Genomic DNA, 20266 nt, shown 5'->3' on the forward strand with positions numbered 1-20266 from the left:
TGGTATATAGGTTCAAATGTTATAATGTAACACTGGCTTGATAGCTAGGTAACTGGCTAGTCAGTCTTGTTTTACTGAAACCAGATTCAGCTCACTTAATATTGAGTGTTGAGGTTTCCAGGTTTGCTTTCTTAGCAGAGATCAATGCCTAATTAATGGTCATAGTGTAGGCCCTTAACTTTGGGAATACAGTAGCCGATTTTTTGTGGTGCTGAGAAATTCAGCTAGGGATACAGTAGACTTGGTCTTTACAGTGTTTGTGTGAAAGGAATTTAATCTGCTTGAAACTATAACAAATTCATAAATCCCATCTCTCTAGTAAAACTAAAAAGATTTCCAATCTCACCACATCTCATGTCGTATCAATCAGCCCACAACTTTACATTTGCATTAATTTAAAATGAAATATTAATGCAGTCACATAACATGCAGATTAACTGTCAAGAGGCCTCCAGTCCCCTATGCCTGCATGGGGTTGTCTGTGTGTTTGATACCATACACTCCTGATGGCATTACATAGACTAACAGCTGGTCAGCTTCAGCTAGCTAGACTATACTGCAGCCAAGAGCTGTGGCATGGGCCTTGTGGTCAGCTGAATGTTTTATGATCGTTTTATTATCGCTACAAGACCATGGTGCTTGCCTACGGAGCTGTGAGGTGAACGGCACCTCAGTACCTCCAGGCTCTGATCAGGCCCTACACCCAAACAAGGGCACTGCGTTCATCCACCTCTGGCCTGCTCGCCTCCCTACCACTGAGGAAGTACAGTTCCCGCGCAGCCCAGTCAAAACTGTTCGATGCTCTGGCCCCCCAATGGTGGAACAAACTCCCTCACGACGCCAGGACAGCGGAGTCAATCACCACCTTCCGGAGACACCTGAAACCCCACCTCTTTCAGGAATACCTAGGATAGGATAAAGTAATCCTTCTCACCCCCCTTAAAATATTTAGATGCACTATTGTAAAGTGGCTGTTCCACTGGATGTCTTAAGGTGAACGCACCAATTTGTAAGTCGCTCTGGATAAGAGCGTCTGCTAAATGACTTAAATGTAAAATGTAAATGTATTGAAAAACCTGGATTTGTGTCCTGGAGCACAGTCCTCCATGGCTACCCTCTGTTGAATGAGGGATTGTCTTTGAGGCATTTGCAAATCATTTTGATTTCGTTTTTACAAACGTGAGCGACTAAAGGGGAAAAAACCTCGCCGTAACCATGTTTTGATAATGCTACTGATACTATTAAGATCTCCTATTTTAATTCACTTGAACTTTTCCTGAGGGCAATGACATTTTTAATCTGAGGCATTGGAAACGATAGCAACGATGACCGCACCTGTTTGTATGTAATCTCTTAACGCAGTGCTAATGTGTAAATCATAGGTTGATGACAGCTTAATTAAAGCTTAACGTTGCGACACCTGGTTATTCGATCAACAGGCTATACACGCCCCAAAAAAAAGCATCAATAGCCATTTTTGTCTGATTTCACTGACGACAAAATAATTCACCCATGTCAAACGGATTTTTACAGTTTACAGACACACCTGCGCATAATTGTTCGGGGTTGGAAACGTTTCTACCGTCTGCAAACCGGGCGTGGTGACACTCTTTCCATGCCTCTGTCCTTTGATATCCGACATAACAATAGTATGATTTTCTATAGTCAAGTTCCACATTCCGAAAGCAGACATTTTTAACTAATGCATATAAAATGCAAATATTAGTCCGTTTAATTACTTACACTTAACCAGTCATATCTAGATTTGGGCCAATGTGGTTTCTGTCTGAACTTTCCGAGAGCGCCACTTTCTCCTCCGAAGCCGTTGCTAAGTGATAATTGACGCTTCTGTGCTGTGCTCTTTATTTCTGCTAGTTTTCAATACCTAATGAATATGTCCAGTGAAAGCAGATATGCAATTTGTTGACACAACGACACGGTACAGACGTGGAAACGCATGTCAATCCATAAAAACGTCCGTTAAATTCCCCCCTCTCTGTTTTGCTTGTTTACAGCGGGTCATTTCATAGAGGGACTTGTTGGAGGCGCTCTCGTGTTACATCTCCAAAATGTAGAGAATAAAGACGCTAACATGGCAGCCGTTCTAAAAACCGGACAGAACTCTCTCTCTCATGTATGTGTGTAATGTGTGTGTCTCTGGACTTAACCATTGTGTGTCATTTCTGAACCGGTGTAGCGACCCAATAAGCATGGCTTCTTCCTGATTTGCACAGGATCCGTTCTAAGCAAAGTTCCGTCGCCCATAGTGACGAATGAGGTTGTTTTGTTTTGCCCTACCGTTGTATTGCTAGCTGAAGTATCTAATTAGTCAAAGTTAACCCCGCCCCCAGTTTGTCATTGATCAAGGAACGAACATAACAATTAGCTAGCTAATCAGTCAGATAGCAAATGTTAGCTATCTAGCCCGAGGTCCGACTGTGCCGCAAAAGCATGCTCCTGCGGCAGGGTCGATTTCCGCTCTTATAAACCCAGGGTCGTTACACTATTAAGGATTGCTCGTTCATGCCAGCGTAGCTACGTAGTGTACCTACCCATCAAAACAACATTTGTCACTATAGGGGTGTCAGAACCTTGCTAACAAAGGACCCCTAACAAATATGGTAGTCGTGCTGATCGGGAAGCCACTAACCATTCTGTTTGATTTGTGAACAGGCATCGGCGGGGGCATCATCCAGCACAACGAGCTGATCCACGGCAGTACGTTCTGCGCGGCCGAGCTGGGCCACATCATGGTGTCTCTGGACGGGCCGGAGTGTATGTGCGGCAGCCGTGGCTGCATCGAGGCCTACGCATCAGGCATGGCCCTGCAGAAAGAAGCCAAGAGGCTTCATGACGGTTAGTTAGAACACTTCTTGATTCCATTTTTTTAGGTAACCCTTCACTTAAAACCGGAAAAGCATCATGCATGGTGGTTATAATGCATTGAACCAGGCACACATTGGATGTCCGTCTTCACCAGGGAGGGATGCAAAGCTTAAAACGGCACGTCTTTTGTCTTGTGAAAAATAATGTTTATTTGACCCCTGGCCTGTGTCTGTTTGGTTCTCCAGAGGAACTGCTGGAGGTGGAGGGGATGGTGGATCTGAAGAAGGCCGAGTTCGTCAGCGCCATCCACCTCATCAACGCAGCCCGCCTGGGCAACAGCAAGGCTGGAGCCGTTCTCAGAACAGGTGGGTCCGCTCGTTATGTTGGTTGAACATCACCTTAAATCAGACCTACTCTTTCATAAGTTAAATGATGTGGTGCCTGTAGAAAGTCTACACCTCCCTTGGATTTCTTCACATTTTGATTGTTAAAAAGTGGTATTACATTTTATGTTGTCAATGATCTACACAAAATACTCTTCAAGTGGAAGAAAAATTTTAACATAAAAAAAAAGATGAATGAAACAAAGCATTAATATACCTTGATTAGATAAATCCTCCCCCCTCTGAGTCAATGAGAAACACTTTTTGGTAGTGATTACAGCGGAGAGTCTCCTTGGGTATGTCTCCATAAGAGATTTGCACACCTGGATTGTGCAATATTTGGCCATTTATGTTTTTCACAATTCTTCAAGCTCTGCCAGGGTTTTTGGGATCATTGTTAGGCAGCCATTTTCAAGTCTTGCTATAGCTTTTCAATCAGATTTAACTCAATTGTAACTTGGCCACTGAGGAGCATTCACTGTATTCTTTGTTAGCAAATCCAGTGTAGGTTATTGTCCTGCTAAAAGGTGAATTCCTCTCCCAATGTCTGGTGTAAAGCAGACTGAATCAGGTTTTCCTCTAGAATTTCATCCTGTTTCTTTTCATCCTGAAAAACTCCCCAGTCTTTGCTAATGTCAAGCATACCCATACCATGCTGCAGCCACCATCAGTGATGTGTTGTTGGATTTGCCCCAAACATAAGGCTTTGCATTTAGGCTTAAACACATTTTTTGCAGTATTACTTTAGTGCATTGTTGCATACATATATACGTTTTGGAATAATTGTATTCTGTATATTTGTATGCTTCTTTTCACGCTGTCATTTATTTGGAGTCACTACAATGTTCAGTTTTACTCCCATCACAGCCATTGAACTATATCGGTTTTAAAATCACCAATGGCCTCATGGTGACATCTCTAAGCAGCTTCCTTTCTGTCCGGCAGCTCAGTTCAGAAGAACGATTGTATCTTTTATGTGTCTGGGTGGTTTAATGCATCATCCACAGCATAATTATTAACGTGAACATGCTTAAAAAGGATCGGACCATTTTTTTTTTCAATTTTCGCATGTCATTTATCTGAAGCTAGGCTATGCATATTCTTGATACCATCTGAAAGGAAACACTGAAGTTTGTGGAAATGTGAAATGAATGTAGGAGAATATAACACATTAGATCTGGTAAAAGATAATACAAAGAAAAAAAACAATTCTTGTTACTTACAACCTCATGCTAATCACATTAGCTCAACCGTCCCGTAGGGGGGACCGATATTCAATGTCTGATTTGTATGCCAGCAGCATACCACCCTGCATACCACTGCTGGCTTGCTTCTGAAGCTAAGCAGGGTTGGTCCTGGTCAATTCCTGGATGGGAGACCAGATGCTGCTGGAAGTGGTGTTGGAGGGCCAGTAGGAGGCACTCTTTCATCTGGTCTAAAAAATATATCCCAATACCCCAGGGCAGTGATTGGGGACACTGCCCTGTGTAGGGTGCCGTCTTTCAGATGGGACGTTAAATGGGTGTCCTGACTCTCTGAGGTCATTAAAGATCCCATGGCACTTATCGTAAGAGTAGGGGTGTTAACCCCGGTGTCCTGGCTAAATTCCCGATCTGGCCCTCAAACCATCACGGTCACCTAATAATCCCCAGTTTACAATTGGCTCATTCATCCCCCTTCTCTCCCCTGTAACTATATCCCAGGTTGTTGCTGCAAATGAGAACGTGTTCTCAGTCAACTTACCTGATAAAATAATAGATAAATAAAAAGTTACCCATTACCAGTCACTGCCCTTCTTTGAGGCTTTCGAAAAGCTCCCTGGCGCAGCAGGGTAGCCTAGTGGTTAGAAGGTTGCAAGTTCAAAACCCCGAGCTGATAAGGTACAATCTGTCGTTCTGCTCCTGAACAGGCAGTTAACCCACTGTTCCTAGGCCGTCATTGAAAATAAGAATTTGTTCTTAACTGACTTGCCTAGTTAAATAAAATCTGTGAATTTTCTTTTCACTTTGACATTATGGAATATTTTATTCAATGACCAAAAATTACAAAGTAGGATTGAAATAGATTTAATTGTAACGCAACAAAATGTGAAAGTTCAAAGCACTGTACATTTATTTTTCCTCAATGACTGACCTGGTTAAATACGTTTGATAAATACGTTTGATCATTTTCATTTACTAGCTGAAATATGATGCATGACAACAAGATATCAAATGTGACATTGACATCATAGTCCAGAGCCAGTTTGAATCATAGTGCATCTGTATGAAACCCATCCTGTATTTTATAGCTAACCACTCTCCTCTCCCCCGTTTCCTCCTCATTCAGCCAGCATGGCCCTCGGAGTGGGCATCGTCAACATCCTCCACGTGGTCAACCCCTCTCTGGTCATCCTGTCGGGAGTGCTGGCCGCCCACTACCAGGCACCTGTCCAGCAGGTCATAGGTCAGAGAGCCCTCACCTCCGCCCAGCGCATCCAGGTCCTGATATCCGACCTCGAAGAACCCGCCCTACTGGGGGCCGCTAGCATGGTGCTGGACTACACAACCAGGCGCATCTATTAAGAACATTACGGTAATGGACTACACATCCAGGTGCATCCATTAAAAACATTATGGTAATGGATTACACAACAGGTGCATCTATTAAGAACATTACAGTAATGGACTACACAACGGGTGCATCTATTAAGAACTATTGGTCAGTTGTCAAGCTCTAGTTTTCATTTGTGGTCCCCAACGGAGGAGGGACATATCTTGCAATTCCCTGGTGTAGAAAGATTTGCTATTAGCAAATAGAAATGGCTAAGATAGAAGGTAGCATCTACAGATAGATCTGCTCAATAGGGCCTACATTTATGCTGCTGTCCCAGATGGGACAATCTGACATGCACATGCTCTTCCAGCTATCGACACCTTCGATTGGACGAACCGTTGACGGTCATTTATTTCAGTTAGACGATGACAAGTTGGGTATTTTCCTAAGGTGTCTTCAGTGATAGTCTAATTTTCAATGTCAACATAATACCATTTCTACAGGGGATACAGTACTTAAATGGTAGTACTATAAACAACAGTGCTGAAATAGTAGTACTATTAACTACCTTACTGAATTAGTAGTGTGTGTGGATACATATATAACAGCCTATACAGTAATATGAGTACAGCCACAGTATGAGTAAATGGTTGGGTGTGTCCAGACAAAATATGTGACCAAATTCATATTCATTTATGCTTTACTGGCCATCTTTTGACCCTCATAATTCCATGTTTTTGTTACGTCTTAATTCTAAACGTACAATATGTTATTGTTGAAGCCACGCTATGAAAGCAGCATGTTGCTATGACATATTTAACTGTATGTATTTGTCATACCGAGCTGTAAGCACTTTGCGCCACTTTATCTGATTTTGTCTCCATTTTGCAATCGGCAAACGTTACTGCTGGTTTGGAAAACCAAATGCCCCCAGGAGATGTTTTAGGTTCCGCCACGTTAAATGTTTAATTTCAATCAATCAATCAATCAAATTATTCATTACCATTCAATCATTTAAGTTGAGCATGTGGAACTGGAACCACTCTCTATAGGACCACTCTCTCTCTATAGGACCACTCTCTCTCTATAGGACCACTCTCTCTCTATAGGACCACTCTCTCTCTCTAGTATAGGACCACTCTCTCTCTCTAGTATAGGACCACTCTCTCTCTCTAGGACCACTCTCTCTCTCTAGGACCACTCTCTCTCTCTAGGACCACTCTCTCTCTCTAGGACCTCTCTCTCTAGGACCTCTCTCTCTAGGACCTCTCTCTCTAGGACCACTCTCTCTCTCTAGGACCACTCTCTCTCTGGGACCACTCTCTCTCTGGGACCACTCTCTCTCTCTGGGACCACTCTCTCTCTCTGGGACCACTCTCTCTGGGACCACTCTCTCTCTCTCTCTCTGGGACCTCTCTCTCTCTCTCTCTCTCTGGGACCTCTCTCTCTCTCTCTCTCTCTCTCTCTCTCTCTCTCTCTAGGACCTCTCTCTCTCTCTCTCTCTCTCTCTCTCTCTAGGACCTCTCTCTCTCTCTCTCTAGGACATCTCTCTCTCTCTCTCTCTAGGACCTCTCTCTCTAGGACCTCTCTCTCTCTCTCTCTCTCTCTCTAGGACCCTCTCTCTCTCTCTAGGACCCCTCTCTCTCTCTCTAGGACCCCTCTCTCTCTCTCTATACCACTCTCTCTCTCTAGGACCACACTCTCTCTCTCTCTATACCACTCTCTCTCTCTAGGACCACACTCTCTCTCTCTAGGACCACTCTCTCTCTCTCCACTCTCTCTCTCTATAGACCACTCTCTCTCTCTATAGACCACTCTCTCTCTCTATAGGACCACTCTCTCTCTCTATAGGACCACTCTCTCTCTCTATAGGACCACTCTCTCTCTCTATAGGACCACTCTCTCTCTCTATAGGACCACTCTCTCTCTCTATAGACCACTCTCTCTCTCTATAGACCACTCTCTCTCTCTATAGACCACTCTCTCTCTCTATAGACCACTCTCTCTCTCTATAGGACCACTCTCTCTCTCTCTAGGACCACTCTCTCTCTAGGACCACAGTTACGACGTACCCTCAAATGTAATGCCTATGCTATGTATGTCATAGTTGTCTTGACTGTGTGCTTCAATTGAAGGTGTGCTGCCAAATCACTTGTATTCACTATCATTCTTTGTTTTGTTTTATGTGCACTTTTTTGTTGTTGCCTTGATCTGTCATATTTGAAGAGTTTACTGTGTACAAATCAGTCATGTGATTATCCTGTTTGTGTATTTCTGTTTTTGATCATGTCATGGATCCTGAAGCTTTTTTATTTTACTTCACTTGGGTACTTTGACCCCCCTCTCAATGCAATGGGTATTCTACACATTAAACACACGCAAGAACATGTCCGTTACGGATGGGTGGATGGATTCATATGGTTCATTAGATGCTATTCATGGTTTTAGGTGTGGCAGAACAAGGCTACATCGTAAACACACCACAGGGCATGGCGGAGTGCCAGTCTGTTTGTGCTATCGTAGGGTTGAACTTTAATGTCCCTGAGGGAAAATTGGCTTAAATCCAGTACTGCTGTATACAAATAAACACTGAATATGAAATATTTTAACATAATACAACGCACTTTCCCATGTCATACACACCTTGTCACTCATTGTCATCACAATCAGTGACGTTTTAGTGTATTATCGGCCACTAATCCCTGGAATCGAATCCACTATCCTGGTGATACAAGCTCCAGGTTTTACCATCCAACTGAGCTGCAGAGAAACTCGGGGCATAGTGATTACAATCAGGTGGTGGTGCGATTGAGACGCCGCAAACCAGAATGGCTGATTTCTTCCCATGCCCTTCATCTCCAGTTGGCAAGCATGATCCGCCTCCAGCTGTTTGGTCACAGTAGTAGTGTGATTTTATAGAATCGCATCCGGTTCACAAAACAGTTGCACACTTTTACTGTACAGAAATGGCCAGGTATCTACTTGGTAAAGGAGAGAAAAAACATATTTACAATATATAAGTATGGTTTCAAATGTGACAATACAAAGTAGTCCTGTGGCAATACCCCTGTTCTTTTGTCTGTTTTGACCATGTCATAGATGTACACTAGAGTCTATACTGTACAAAAATATGAACGCAACATGTAAAGTGTTGGTCCCATGAAACATGAGCTGAAATAAAAGATCCCAGATATTTTCCATATGTACAAAATGTTTATTTCTCAAGTTTTGTGCACAAATTTGTTTACATCCCTGTTAGTGGGCATTTCTCCTTTGGGAAGATAATCCATCAACGTGACAGGTGTGGCATATCAAGAAGCTGATTAAACAGAATGATCATTACACAGGTGCACCTTGTGTTGTGGACAATAAAAGGCAACACAATGCCACAGATCTCTCAGGGGAGTGTGCAATTGGCATCCTGACTGCAGGATTGTAGTATGCTCTTCAAGGATGAATCCTGGTTTCAACTGTACCGGGCAGATGGCGTCGGCGCTGTGTGGATGCCCCATGGTGGGGTTATGGTATGGGCAGGCATAAGCTATGGGCAACCAACACACATGCATTTTATTGATGTCAATTTGAATGCACAGAGATACCGTGATGAGATCCTGAGGCCCATTGTCATGCCATCACCTCATGTTTCAGCATGATGTTGCATGGCCTCTGTATAGGGTTGCACATTTTGGGAATATTCAGGGATGGAAAAGTTCCTTGGGAATTAATATTAATATCATTTGAATGTAGATATTTTTTGCATTGGATATATTTACTATATCATATGGAGACAAATAAACCTTTTACCTTATAAGTAGACATAATTACAAATGATTAAATCCTTCAATATAATTTTTTTTTGTTACGAATTGATCCGAATGAGTCGACTTCACATGGCATGATTTCACTGAACAACAAAAGAAAGTTAATATTGAATGATCCATCACATCTCCCAAAAACGTTTTCAACATCTGTAAAATTATAGTCTAGAAACTAAAGATTTGGTTGTCTTCCTCTCAGGCTTCCATGTCTTCTCCCTGGACCTCCTCAATGTCCACCTCTTGAACATCAGACTCTGAGGCCTCATATTCACTGTCACTTTCCAACCTTGTTGAGGATGGCTCGTTGTCAGACTCAAAAAGCCTCAAATTTGCCCAGGTGGCCACCAATTTTTCAATCCTTGTATTGGTCAGCCTGTTGCGTGCTTTGGTGTGTGTGTTCCCAAACAAGGACCAGTTGCGCTCTGATGTGGCTGATGTTGGTGGGATTTGGAGGATGATGATGGCAACAGGGAAAAGAGCCTCAGATCCACGGAGTCCCTTCCACCAGGTAGCTGATGAGATATGTTAGCACGACTGCCATATTGTATCTCCATCCCAAAGCCCTTGCTTGGAAGTGTACTTCGCCAGACTGCCAAGAACCTTGCCCTCATCCAGGCCAAGGTGGCGAGACAGTGGTGATGACACCATAGGCCTTGTTGATCTCTGCAGCAAACAGGATGCTCTTGCCAGCATAATTGGGGTACAACATGTACGCTGCAACATGTATGGGCTTCAGGCAGAAGTCTTCGCGCTTTTTGATGTATTTCAGAACTGCAGTTTCCTCTGATTGGAGCAACAGTGAAGTGGGCAGGGCAGTACGGATTTCTTATCTTACATCTGCAAGCAGAGTCTGAACATCAGACGGGATGGCTTTGTCTCCCTCAATCCGTGCAATGGTTACTGCTATAGGTTTCAGGCTGCTTACCACTCTCTCCCAAAATACATCATCCAGGAGGATCCTCTTGATGGGGCTGTCCATATCGGCAGACTGTGATATGGCTATTTCTTGGAGAGACTCCTTCCCCTCCAGGAGACTGTCAAACATGATGACATCAAAACCACCACAACGGGTGTTGCTGGGTAGCTTCAATGTGGTGCTCTTATTCTTCTCACTTTGCTTGGTGAGGTAGATTGCTGCTATAACTTGATGACCCTTCACATACCTAACCATTTCCTTGGCTCTCATGTAGAGTGCATCCATTGTTTTCAGTGCCACGATGTCCTTGAGGAGCAGATTCGATGCATGAGCAGCACAGCCAATAGGTGTGATGTGAGGGTAGGACTCCTCCACTTTAGACCAAGCAGCCTTCATGTTCGCAGCATTGTCTGCCACCAGTGCAAATACCTTCTGTGGTCCAAGGTCATTGATGACTGCCTTCAGCTCATCTGCAATCTAGAGACTGGTGTGTCTGTGCTCTTGTAGAATACTGGTTGAGAGGTGGACATGATGTAGTTAATTATTCCTTGCCCACAAACATTCGAAAACCCATCAGAGATGATTGCAATACAGTCTGCTTTCTCTATGATTTGCTTAACCTTCACTTGAACTCTGCATCCAGCAAATGAGTAGATAAAGCATGTCTGGTTGGAGGGGTGTATGCTGGGCGAAGAACATTCAGAAATCTCGTCCAATACACATTGCCTGTGAGCAGTTGCGTACTCGAGCAAGACATTCATCAGCGTTTCTCTGACTACGTTCCTCCATAGAGTCAAACAAATGTCTGATTCCAGGAGGACCATGAGCTGTTGAAAACGTTAAGGTGTCTGATTCATCATTTTCACCTTGAATAGAAGTAGAGGAATTTTTGTCCAGCGGTTGCTTGTTATGAGCGCTAAGGGAACTTTATGCACGTGGCCAGATGATTCTGCATCTTTGTTGCATTCTTCACATGATTTGTCACAGTAGTTGCAAATGTACACCGCTTTTCCTTCTACATTAGCTGCAGTGAAATGTCTCCAACATCAGATGGTGCTCGACATTGTCCTTGAAAAGATTAGTAAAAAATTAGTACAAAAAAAAAATACAATTCCATGTACAGATAAATAGTTAAGCAGTTAGATTAAACAACTCCTTTGTATAAATGTTTTAAAATGAAACATGTATGGAAACAGGTGAATTAACACTCAGTTAGCAGTCTCAAGCAAGCTAAAAACCCACATAGTAAAAAAAAAACTAACTAGCAGAAATTGTTAACAAGTTAGAAATGATTTAAACACTTTTCTGTAGGCTTCTATTTACTAGATAACAAAAAGTCTAAATATATTCAGCCCACCCAGTATTGTAATCAAAACTTACCAAAAGGCATGTAGTCCTTGGCTCAGACAGTGTAGTAGTTGTGGGCTCAATAGCATCTCATTAGTATGCAAGATCTTGAGAATCAGCTGTACATGCAATTCAATTCCATTGAATTGGGGATAGTTTAACCAAAATATGCCACAAGACCTAGAATTGCCTTGTCTCTCCCACAAAAAAAGGTTAACTGTTATAAGCTAACCTTTTTTGATGAATTTAAGCAAAATTCCACAAATTCCCAGGCTTAACTTCCCATGGAAATTTACCGGAAAGTTTCCGACCCTTTGCAACCCTACCTCTGTTCACTCTTTCTGGAAGCTGAAAATGTCCTTCATTCTCACCAAACATGTCACCCATTGAGCATGTGTGGGATGCTCTGGATCAACGTGTACAACAGGGTGCTCTAGTTCCTGCCAATATCCAGCAACTTCACACAGCCATTGAAGAGTGGGACTACATTCTACTCACCACAATCAATAACCTGATCAACTCTATTGCGAAGGACATGTGCCGCGCTGCACGAGGGAAATGGTGGTCACACCGGATACTGACTGGTTTTCCTTTTTTCTAAGGTAACTGTGACACCAACAGATGCATATCTGTATTCCCAGTCATGTGAAATCCATAGATTAGGGCCTAATGCATTTATTTAATTTGACTGATTTCCTTATATGAACTGTAACTCAGTCAAATCTAAGAAAGTGTTTGATAGAGGAATTCTAGATTCCTATGTATTTTGTTGCCAAAACCAAATTCGCACTCGTTTCTAATTCATTAACCTCTTCAGTCGACCCTCTACTTTTTTGAACATTCTGTTAAAAATCACGCAACATTTCAGCGCCCTGCTACTCATGCCAGGAATACAGTATATGCATTTGCTTAGTCTGTGTGGATAGAAAACACTCAGACGTTTAAAAAACTGGTTAAATCACTGCTGTGGCTTTACCAGAACGGCATTTACATCGAAAAGCACAGGAAAAACTGATCACTGAAAATGGGGAAAATATATCCATGCGCTACTTGAACCCATTGATAAACGTGAACCACAATTAATTGACTGAGGTTGCAGTACCTACAGCTTCCACAGGGTGTCTAGAGTCTTGTCATTTCCCTTCGAGTTTTTTCTTGGTCAAACACATGCAGGGCACCGTATCTCCTTAGGTCTAGGACCGGATATTTTCGTTGAGTTTCTAGCCGGACATTTTTCCAGACGGACAGCTAATGATCTTTACATCGCCTCCTGATGAATTTTATCGCTTATTAACGTTTACTAATACCTAAAGTTGCATTACAAACGTATTTCGAAGTGTTTTGTGAAAGTTTATCGTCGACTTTTTGAATTTTAAAAAATGACGTTACGTTTTGAAACTATGTTTTTTTCGTTTATCACACAGTCTACATATAACGATATCTAGGCTTTATATGGACCGATTTAATCGAAATAAAGACCCAAATAGTGTTTATGGGACATCTAGGAGTGCCAACAAAGAAGATGGTGAAAGGTAATGAATGTTTTCTATTTTATTGTGCGGTTTGTGTAACGCCGAAATGCTAATTATTTTGTTTACGTCCCCTGTGGGTCTTTTGGGGTGTTACATGCTATCAGATAATAGCTTCTCATGCTTTCGCCGAAAAGCATTTTAAAAATCTGACTTGTTGCCTGGATTCACAACGAGTGTAGCTTTAATTCGATACCCTGCATGTGTATTTTAATGAACTTTTGAGTTTTAACTAATACTATTAGCATTTAGCGTAGCGCATTTGCATTTCCAGAGCTCTAGTTGGGACGCAAGCGTCCCGAGTAGAAGCAACAGGTTAATGAGGTGTAAGTTCATTAATTATGCATGAAGTAGATCGAGACCAGTCTTAAAAGCCAGGTAAGAGCGTTTAATTCCAGAGAGTACTGACCCATAATACAAAGAACATTACATTTTAAAGAGAGAACATAAAATGACGTCATCAGTTTCACACCCTCTCTCCGATTCTCACAAGAGCCCATTGTTTTTAGGTCTGAAACTCTTCTCCTACTCCCCCCATAAAACTACATTCCAAACTGTCTAAAAGATATACTTTTCTCCACTAATGGAACACCACCCAAACATTTCTTATCTGTCTGAAAAGCTATAGCATATCTCTCCCTTAAACCCCCTGAGAGGCACAGACAATTAATTCGTTCTGCTTACATTTTCAGTAACAGCCAAGAACCAAGAACTCATACTTTTCATACCATAACATAATAGTATTAGAATAAATGGTTCTAATCAATAATGTATACATAATTAATCATTTCAACTATAATTTCCTCTATCAATCCTCCCTTTGATCAAATATTATACATTCAAATCTACAAAATAAAAATATTATTATAAATGTTTCTGACTCTTCACCCATCATTAATCAAATCTAACCTTAACTCCAACTGTTTTTAAACCTACATCAGAATCATAACTCCTCTTTCAGGATTTTTGTTACAATCTTTATTAAAAAACAGTTTAATCATTGAAACAAATTACAATCTAATTCCCCTTCATCTCAACACTATTTTCATCAAACATAAATTCCCCTCAAATGGCAGATCCAGATTCGTCCACTTCTTCTGTAGACATGACTTCAGTCCTCCACGGGTCAGAACCTGGAACCGGCCCATAACGACCCATCTGTAGTGACATTGATCTCTCCATAGTCCTGGAAGCAATAACTTTCATACATACACGCAATCAACCACGTACGTACAAAACTAACACAGTCACACAGGTGAAAAAAGCCCATAACACCACATTTTTCCATAAATACTGTCAACCCAATTTAGTTCAGAGAAGTATCCACCCCAGAGTTTCTGCCAACCCGTGAGCCAGGGTGGTCAAAACAGCTGAGGCTTCGGGCACTGATTCGTCCGGAGCCGTGTTACCTGGGATGTAAGACATGGTCCTGATTACCACGCCCACTTCCCCCTTTTATCTAATGCAATTCTATTCTGTCAGGTCTTCCAGCTGGTTGCTTCAGTCTGTTCTACAAAACCTTTAATAACACTTCTGGTATTCCTGCTAAAGCGCTGTTGATTATCATAACTATAATTAATCCAGTCCACGTTCTTGCGAGAGTAGAGCCCCGGAAATGCTTAACTCTAATCCTGCTAGGATCTGATTTCTTGCTTTGACTCATCTGACACCTCCCCTGGAACCCCAATGTTATCAATGTATACCTTGTCATCAAATGACCCAGTTGGAGTGTTTCTCTTTTCCCTTTTAGATAACTTCATGTCCTGTTGTCTGAATGTGTAAAGACATCCAACGCACCTGACCCACACAACCACTAGGTGTCAACACTGGCCCATTTTATTTTATTGAAATCCCCAGAGTTCAACCAGCCTGTCAAATCAGACATGGTCTCGTCAGTGGTCATATTCTCTGTCCTATAGCAAGTACTAACTTGGTTCCTGGGGATATAAATAGTGCAAATCAATACAACTGTCATTATCTGGCATTCCTGCTTTCATGAACAGCTTTACCATACATGCCATTCCCTTAGGGGAATTAATTCCGTTCAGTGGGAAAGGGATAGTTGTTAACTGGGGTTTTGCGTTTGCACAGGCATAACATTCTTTTTTAGCCACTGATCTGGCCGTATATTGAATCCATTCCAACCATAAGTTGGACTCCCCAAACCCAGTCTCCACCTCTATAACTTCTTTAAGGTCTTTGGTCTGAACTATTCGTACTGGTCCTTTACCCTGGATGATTACACTAGGAATAGCCGTTGTTTTAGAGGGATTGGTTGAACTTCGGCCAATCATATTCTCCTTATCGACTCTAACTTCTGCCACCTGGAACGGTACCATAGTATCAGTTGAAAACTGGTCGAAGCCCACATACCATAACCCGAGGTCCTGAGTATTGACCGCCTTAATGTTAATTCGCACCTTTATACAATACTTCCTCTGCTCGGGAACACAGTCCAAAACGCCAACCCTTACTATACTCCACCTGGTCCCAAATTGAGTGTATGGGTTTACGTAGCCATCCCTTTCAGTGTGAGCTATGACCTGGCTCCACGACTTACACAGTGATTTACACAAATACTTCCCATAGAGTCCCATGGTTCTAGACTGCCAAGGAGTGAATGACCCCAATTGGTCTACACAAAATTCTACTGAGAGATCCTTGCCCAATTCCACCCTCACTTCCTTACTGTTTTGTTTCAGTGACCTTTTTAGAATCTTTGGTAACATCCCATTTCCCTCATCTAGCACATGAGTCAAATGATCCTCTTTGGCACTCTCCGGGGGATCATGGTGAATCAGGAATATGGCCCCCACAATAAAACAGCTCAGGACGGTCAGCGCACACGTGAAGCCCCACCCTCTCCCCGAGAACATATCAACAGCCAGAGGCCAAGCCATCACTTCACTTCTATGAACGCTCACAGCTGGGGAAAGGTCGGGTATAGGGAATCTTCAGAAGGAGTTTGACCCCCGTTCCATATGGGTCACGGTTCCTCTCCTACTCCTGTGATTGTTCGACAGTGTTAGGGTGCCTTACCCTCTTACAATGTGTGATATGCACCCAGGTAGCTCTTTCGGCTAATCTCACAGCGAAGGCAGTCACCAGTAGTACTTGGAATGGTCCCTCCCACCGAGGCCTATGGGACTGGATTGAGTGACTTCACCTGTAGTTCACCTGTAGTGCATAAACTCTTGGACATACAGGTTTGGTTAATAAAACAGTTTCTTATTCGTTCTGTTTATTAGCTAAAAAAAAAAAATTGTATTCGTTAATTATCCCGTAGGTCACATCCTATTCTAGAACACTATTTACCCATCCCCCCTTTGTTACCTGGCTCTGCCCAGGTAACAACCTTGCCTTATTCTTACACAATGACTTAGGTAAGATTTAGTGAATTATCCTTATGTCTGACATTATCATTTAGGAGTGCCCCTTTCATTTTCCACATGTCCAATTCTCGCTTTTGTCTCCACTCAGTAACTGTTATCTACACACTAGGTTATCTTTGCTCGTCCTGGCTCCCCTTCTAAACTTCTCTCTGCTCTCCAACCTTCAAGGTCTCTGCAGTGCGGGGGAGGGCTCTTCTGTCTGCCTGTGGCTCTGTTTCTCATGTTCCCAAATTTGAACTACATGTCTCACTGTTTGGCTTTATCTAAACTCATGGATTTTCTTTTAGAAAAAACATGTCTATGAGCGGCTTTTCTCTAAAGTCCTTACATTTCCTTAACATGTTGCTTCTACTCGGGACGCTTGCGTCCCAACTAGAGCTCTGGAAATGCAAATGCGCTACGCTAAATGCTAATAGTATTAGTTAAAACTCAAAAGTTCATTAAAATACACATGCAGGGTATCGAATTAAAGCTACACTCGTTGTGAATCCAGGCAACAAGTCAGATTTTTAAAATGCTTTTCGGCGAAAGCATGAGAAGCTATTATCTGATAGCATGTAACACCCCAAAAGACCCACAGGGGACGTAAACAAAATAATTAGCATTTCGGCGTTACACAAACCGCACAATAAAATAGAAAACATTCATTACCTTTCACCATCTTCTTTGTTGGCACTCCTAGATGTCCCATAAACACTATTTGGGTCTTTATTTCGATTAAATCGGTCCATATAAAGCCTAGATATCGTTATATGTAGACTGTGTGATAAACGAAAAAAACATAGTTTCAAAACGTAACGTCATTTTTTAAAATTCAAAAAGTCGACGATAAACTTTCACAAAACACTTCGAAATACGTTTGTAATGCAACTTTAGGTATTAGTAAACGTTAATAAGCGATAAAATTCATCAGGAGGCGATGTAAAGATCATTAGCTGTCCGTCTGGAAAAATGTCCGGCTAGAAACTCAACGAAAATATCCGGTCCTAGACCTAAGGAGATACGGTGCCCTGCATGTGTTTGACCAAGAAAAAACTCGAAGGGAAATGACAAGACTCTAGACACCGTGTGGAAGCTGTAGGTACTGCAACCTCAGTCAATTAATTGTGGTTCACCTTTATCAATGGGTTCAAGTAGCGCATGGATATATTTTCCCATTTTCAGTGATCAGTTTTTCCTGTGCTTTTCGATGTAAATGCCGTTCTGGTAAAGCCACAGCAGTGATTTAACCAGTTTTATAAACGTCTGAGTGTTTTCTATCCACACAGACTAAGCAAATGCATATACTATATTCCTGGCATGAGTAGCAGGGCGCTGAAATGTTGCGCGATTTTTAACAGAATGTTCAAAAAAGTAGAGGGTCGACTTAAGAGGTTAATCAATCTATCTTAATCCTAACAATAATCCTAAATCATCATAGATGTCCTATATTCCTGTTAAATGTAATACTATTTAAAAACTTATAATAATCAATCAAGGTCTAATAAATGCTAACCATATAAAAAATCCTTCCTATACTAACAAGCCCTCTCCTTGGGGACCCTCAATATTCTATCTGACAATAACATGGATTTAATATGTGTTGCAAAGTGTGGAATAAAACTTTGGTCATGGAAAACAGAGTAAAGTAGAACAAAGCATTATTATAACCCATCTGGTCCTCTCAGCTACTCCTATCCTGTACCAGGTGGGCACCATGCCACCCTTCACGACAGGGAGAACAAACATACATGGGTCATCCTCAGTCAGTCTCATCCTCCCCTGAAAGCATGCTTCAGTATCCGCATCTCCAACTGGAGCATCAAGCAAAGGCATCATGCCTGAAGCCTTCACCACATCTGTAACAGACTTCTTGAAACACGGTATGATGCAAGCAGCACAACACATCAATAACAAAAATACAATAATTAGGGTCAGAAATCCAGTAACCACCATACCAGTGTACTTACCTAACCAGGCTCCCAACTAAGAGAACAGTCAGACTCCTCCACCCCCGCCATGGTCCTCATCTCAGCAGATAGTGCATCAAGCCCATTAAGGCCCTTAGATATACTACCATCTGGACTGGTGTTATTAGGAATATACGTGCAACATTGTTCACCGAACATCTTGCAGACGCCCCCCTGACTGGCAAGAAGCATATCCAAAGCAAGTCCATTCTGTATAAGACAGCCACAAATTGTCCCTACCATCAAAACCAGTCTCCGTGCCTAATTGTTCAATAGCTGAATAGTCTTAACATTAATTACCTGAATGGGATTTTTAACACAGTGGTGGCAGGTTCGGTCCAGGGGTGGTAGAGGAGTGTGTCTGGCCCTGGTTCGTCTGGGACCTCTGGTTTTGGCAGTACCTTAATAGAAAACACACCCATCGTGTCTGTCCCGGTCCTTTGTAGTCCGGGGGTGTAAGTGCCTGCATCAGAGAGCTTAATAGTTTTGATGGTTAGTAGGATTTCATCACCTTTACAAAGTTCAACAGTGCTCCCAGGTTTCCCCCATATCATGGAAAACCTATCCACCTTTATGGGATCCCCTATGCTATAAGGATATCCTCTTCTCCAATCCCAGAACTGTCCCAAGTTGGTTATCATGTAATCCCCATACGGACACCCTCCCCCATTACACAGGTAATGTCCCCCGTCTTTTGACACTCCTGTGCACGGGTGTTAAAACCAAACAAAAATATCTCAATTTCTTCCCTGCCCTGTTGGCTCAAAATATGTTATCTTCCCCTATTTATTCTCAATGATGAATATGACTCTCTCTCTGTTACAATACCAAATCACTAATAGCCCATTCAACAACTTCACAGCTAATGTTATAAGACAGAATCCTGAACCACTTTCTCATTTGCGGTTCAAACAGTAATTCTAAACCCCTCAACCAAAACTGCTTCATTTCTAATGAATTTACCTTAAAACTAGTAACTCAATATGACCCCATTCATTATACAAATGACTCTCGCCTGAGGCTGATCAGACCTCAGAAGCCAGTCATGATAAGGTCAAAAGGTCATACCATATTAGACATAAAGAACCCTTTATCCTTACAATAGAAATAGTCGCCTGTGTAATTAAAACCCGTAAAATAACATCTCATAAGGTTCCATATGTGAGCGTGCCTCTCTAAAATACCCTTGCACTAAAACAAATAGTTCTAACAGTTGTTTTATATATATAATTTGCAGACCTTTTTCAATTTGGTCGTTTAAAGCTGCTCTCTCCCCCACTCTCCCCAAAATTATAATCCCAGGAGGCCTCTAAAAGTGAGACACCACACACCTAACTATCATTCACTAATGCTACCTCGAATCAGAAACTCAATAAGTGAACTATAACTAAAACCTAATGATAATTCCCCTTTGACTCAAATCATTAATCATAAGTTTTAAACATCGTCTACGGATATGTTTACTTAAATGACCATGCTACCTTTAGATAACATTATTATCCAATGCATTACTTTTTCTCTCTGCCGCAAATGTCGTACATTTCATAGTGTAAGGAATCTGTAATTTAATC

At 42.0% G+C, this 20266-nt stretch overlaps 1 protein-coding gene across 4 annotated transcripts in view; it reads left to right on the plus strand.

Moving 5' to 3' along the window:
- LOC115145760 (bifunctional UDP-N-acetylglucosamine 2-epimerase/N-acetylmannosamine kinase-like) overlaps nucleotides 1-20266 on the plus strand; it is a 111943-nt gene that overhangs the window by 39546 nt on the left and 52131 nt on the right. For 2 of the 4 annotated variants that reach the window (XM_065004037.1, XM_065004034.1), the window contains exons 11-13: nucleotides 2674-2856; nucleotides 3072-3191; nucleotides 5538-8944. In XM_065004037.1, coding sequence (XP_064860109.1) covers nucleotides 2674-2856; nucleotides 3072-3191; nucleotides 5538-5773 — 539 coding nt within the window. In that variant the 3' untranslated portion in view covers nucleotides 5774-8944. Of the gene's footprint in view, nucleotides 1-2673; nucleotides 2857-3071; nucleotides 3192-5537; nucleotides 8945-20266 lie in introns of those variants that run through there. The other 2 variants (XM_065004035.1, XM_065004036.1) reach the window with 1 other exon arrangement.

The sequence above is a fragment of the Oncorhynchus nerka genome, linkage group LG18 (assembly GCF_034236695.1).
Source record: "Oncorhynchus nerka isolate Pitt River linkage group LG18, Oner_Uvic_2.0, whole genome shotgun sequence".
NCBI lineage: Eukaryota > Metazoa > Chordata > Actinopteri > Salmoniformes > Salmonidae > Oncorhynchus > Oncorhynchus nerka.